Source organism: Octopus bimaculoides, chromosome 6 (assembly GCF_001194135.2).
Source record: "Octopus bimaculoides isolate UCB-OBI-ISO-001 chromosome 6, ASM119413v2, whole genome shotgun sequence".
NCBI classification, from domain to species: domain Eukaryota; kingdom Metazoa; phylum Mollusca; class Cephalopoda; order Octopoda; family Octopodidae; genus Octopus; species Octopus bimaculoides.
The window spans coordinates 39,612,752-39,616,713 of NC_068986.1; the positions used below are offsets into that span (position 1 = coordinate 39,612,752).

The 3,962-nt window shown below is 33.7% G+C and overlaps 1 protein-coding gene across 4 annotated transcripts in view; it reads right to left on the reverse strand.

The window, feature by feature from the left end:
• Positions 1–3,962, reverse strand: part of LOC106874565 (centriolar satellite-associated tubulin polyglutamylase complex regulator 1) — a 130,770-nt gene that overhangs the window by 33,245 nt on the left and 93,563 nt on the right. For 3 of the 4 annotated variants that reach the window (XM_014922340.2, XM_014922341.2, XR_008264404.1), the window contains one exon: positions 3,180–3,234. The exons of the other annotated variant lie outside the window; for it this stretch is intronic. In XM_014922340.2, coding sequence (XP_014777826.1) covers positions 3,180–3,234 — 55 coding nt within the window. Of the gene's footprint in view, positions 1–3,179; positions 3,235–3,962 lie in introns of those variants that run through there. 4 annotated transcript variants of the gene reach the window in all.

The window sequence follows — 3,962 nt, forward strand, 5'->3', positions numbered from 1 at the left end:
ATATATATATATATATATATATATATATATATATATATATATATATATACATACATACACACATACATACAAGGGGGTGCTGAAAAATTCCTGGCTTTAAGGGTATCATGAAAGGCCTGGTTGAAAACTCAACCTTCTGAGTTCCTTAACAAGGCTTAGAAAAACTAAAGGACTGCTGCAATAAGTGTGTGAATCTGAGAAGGGAAAGATGTAGAATAAAATAATTATAATTAACTGATTCTCCTGTATTTTCTTGTACCCAAAATCATGAACTTTTCAGCATACCCTCGTATGTGTGTGTTTATCTTTATGACAAATATATTCGGAATTAATTAAGCAAGTATACTTCCATTCTAAAAAAAAAAAAGGCCTTGTGCTTCGTCAAAAGAAAGTTTAATTATTAAAACACAAACCTGAGTAATGCAAGAACCAATGTCTTAAATATCAGAAGTTGAGATAGAAAAGATGAGTTGTTCCGTTAAGTATTCTGCCAGCTTAGCTAATCTAGTGCTTAAATACAGTATAGAGTTTAAACAAAATGTAGCATATGATATCCTTTTGATAAATGATCTTGTTGTACAAGTAAATTGGGTGTGACTTGCTTTTAGTAGCCAATTTACATTTCATATGTCTGCTATATAATATAAAGTGACATTAATAGTTTTTCTCAGCTAATTTAGACAGTGGGTTTACAATATTTCTACAGACCTGGTACTTGCTAAAAGATAACCTGTGTTGGCCATGTTTAAACCATTTCATAGTGTGTGTCTCTAGTTTCATTGTATTGTCTAGATTTAACTGGTGGGGGGAAAAAGGGTTTCTTTTTCTTGTTGTTATTTTTTGTCAATGGATGGATACCCTTTTGTTATCAAATACAAGAAGATAAAAGCTAGAGGTATGCTTGTTGTGATACACTTGTGATATGATTTGTAGTGCAGCTCAGTGCAGTGAAATTAATACTTGAGATGTGATTAATTGCAAAAGAAAAACAGTGGAACACCATAAAAAAAAGAACAAAAAAGCAGACAATTATACAATTATCCAGTTCAGTGAAGGCTGAGGTTTAACAGTATCAAGAGACAATGGGGAGAATGACTTACAATATTTAGTTACAGTTCTTTGTATTCTAAGTTCAAGAAATACTGAAGTTGATTTTGCTTTTCTTATTTATGTTGATAAAAGAAGTAATTGGTCAAATTCTGGAACTGATATAATTAAAAATACCCCAATCCTTCAAAATTTGTTACTTTGTGTCTATGTTAGAAATCATTATTTAGTTCACCTAATTTTAAATTTCTAAATCAAGCCATACTGGGGTTGACTTTACTTTTAATTGTCTTGAAGTTGTAAACCCTTAGAGAGTTCTGTAAGGGTTCTAGATAGAGGTTACCACCAAAGAAGTGGTCTTCATATAATGATGCTAAGAAAAATTACTCTGGAATGGCTTTCCAGTTGCCTTCCTTAGGTCCACAAGAGATGAACTCAATACTGCAAGTGGACAGATCACTTGGTCAATTTTTTTCTGTGCTGGGTACCCTACTTAGAACTAGGTGATCTGGGCCATTTCAGAGTTAAATGTCTAGTTTACATACACTGTAATGTTGATTATAGTATAAGAATCTAAAACCTCTTGGCTGGTTATTCACTATTTTATCCTTTCATCCAACCATACTCTTGAAGTTACAAAATGCATCAATAATACAGTGAGGTTAAACCAATGATATTTCTATCTCTTAAAAAAAAGGAACGAGTACCTAAAAAAAAAAATCATAATTTATATAGAAAATTATATAGGTGCAGGAGTGGCTGTGTGGTAAGTAGCTTGCTTACCAACCACATGGTTCTGGGTTCAGTCCCACTGTGTGGCACCTTGGGCAAGTGTCTTCTACTCTAGCCTCGGGCCGACCAAAGCTTTGTGAGTGGATTTGGTAGACGGAAACTGAAAGAAGCCCATCGTATATATGTATATATATATGTGTATATGTTTGTGTGTCTGTGTTTGTCCCCCAACATCGCTTGACAACCGATGCTGGTGTGTTTACGTCCCCGTAACTTAGCGGTTCGGCAAAAGAGACCGATAGAATAAGTACTAGACTTAAAAGAATAACTCCTGGGGTCGATTTGCTCGACTAAAGGCGGTGCTCCAGCATGGCCGCAGTCAAATGACTGAAACAAGTAAAGAGTAAATACTTAAATTTACCTTCACTCTTTAATTGCTCTTATTGATGAGAATAATTCAATTAAATTTTGTGATTTACGACAGTGTATTTTTAGTTTTTTTCCTACACCACATGAAATCTGAAGCTGGTAAAAAAAGACTCTGTTGGACAATTTTTTTTTGTTAATGAGTGACTGCAGATGGTTCTGCCTAAAGAAACCCATTAAACTGAGGCAGACATCAATCTTGTTGGGAATAATAGACTGATACACGGTTCAGTTACATAGGATGTAGTAATATAAAATTCATCTATGCAGTCTATCAATATGTCAGATGATGAACACACACATTAAGCAGTTTGCTGTTCTGCTTGTTTGAAGGTTCTGATTAACAGGATGGACTACAGTTTGTGTATCATGGGCTTTTGATTCCTGAGTATCCATTAAAAGAACTTGGCAACTCAGTATGAATGCTGGTGTAAATTGACATTGTGGTTATATTGTGGTTATGTTTGAATCATATGCTTGCCTGAATCATGTGCATAGGAATATAAAATTAGAATTATGTTGTATTAGTGTTTATAAATGGTTTGGATGTGTATATGTAGAGGTTATATAGATTGGAATATATATTGTGGTCATGGATCACGAACCTTTCAAGATGGTCTTTGGTCTAAAATATCTTATTTCACTGAACTGATATGAACATATGTATGTAGTTTGTCATTATGTCAAATGATTAACATGACCTTTAAAGGAGCTGATGTTTACAGTTTATAAAATGGTGACCTCTTATCTCAGTTTTGATCAAAATATTGTGCCAATGGTATTTAATTATTTATTGCTTTTGATAACAATGTATTTTGTGTGAAATGATTTCTAGAATTCCTACTAAAGAATGGCTAAAGATTTATCCAAATGAATTTTCCCCCCCAAATCTTATGCATTGTAAAATCATACAACATCAGTATATTAACATGTGATACGAGTAGAAACAAACTGTAAAGCCTATAAATACTTACAAGGAATTACATGTATCATTATTTTCAAATACTTTCAATCTGCTTGGCAAGATCCCTGGAAATTGTAAAAAATAAATCAGTGAGGCAAGATATCTAGGAAGACACATTAACATCATGTTAACATTCTTCAGTACAGATAAAGGCAGCTGTTCAGCACCTAGATGACAGCATTTATTCATTCATTATTTTCATGTGTATAAATGAAAATGCTAACATATTCAGGTGCTGTAGTTGTTGCTGCTTAGTGTTACGGTTAGAAAAAATTTTTGTATGCTCATGTAAACTGTTTAACATTAACCCTTACTGAATGGGAACTGAATATACAAGGTTCCATGCATGAGAGGCAGGAACCAAGTTAATTTGTTTTGGATCAAAAAACATGTTTTAGTAATATTTGTGTAATTAACTTGTAGATGTAAATTTTAATTAATACTAGCAGAAATACTCGGCTTTGCCCGGGTTAAAGAGAATAATGAAATTTAAAAACGCCGTCTAGACTACGCAACCCTCAACTGTTAGTAGCTATGATACCATATTTCTACATTAATAACTCTCCAATCCATGCCAGCATGGAACATAGACATTAAGTGGAATGCCAGTCTCTCATCTAGGAGGGCCTTGAAATCAATGTTACCAACTGGGGACTATGTGTGTCGCAGTGATAATAAAAAGACCCAAAGGAGGTCTGCAACGAAATAATTTTACTCAACACTTTGCAAGTGAATCAGTGGAGGCAAAGATGCGTCTCATTTACTTGACAATTTATGCACCACATTACAGAAA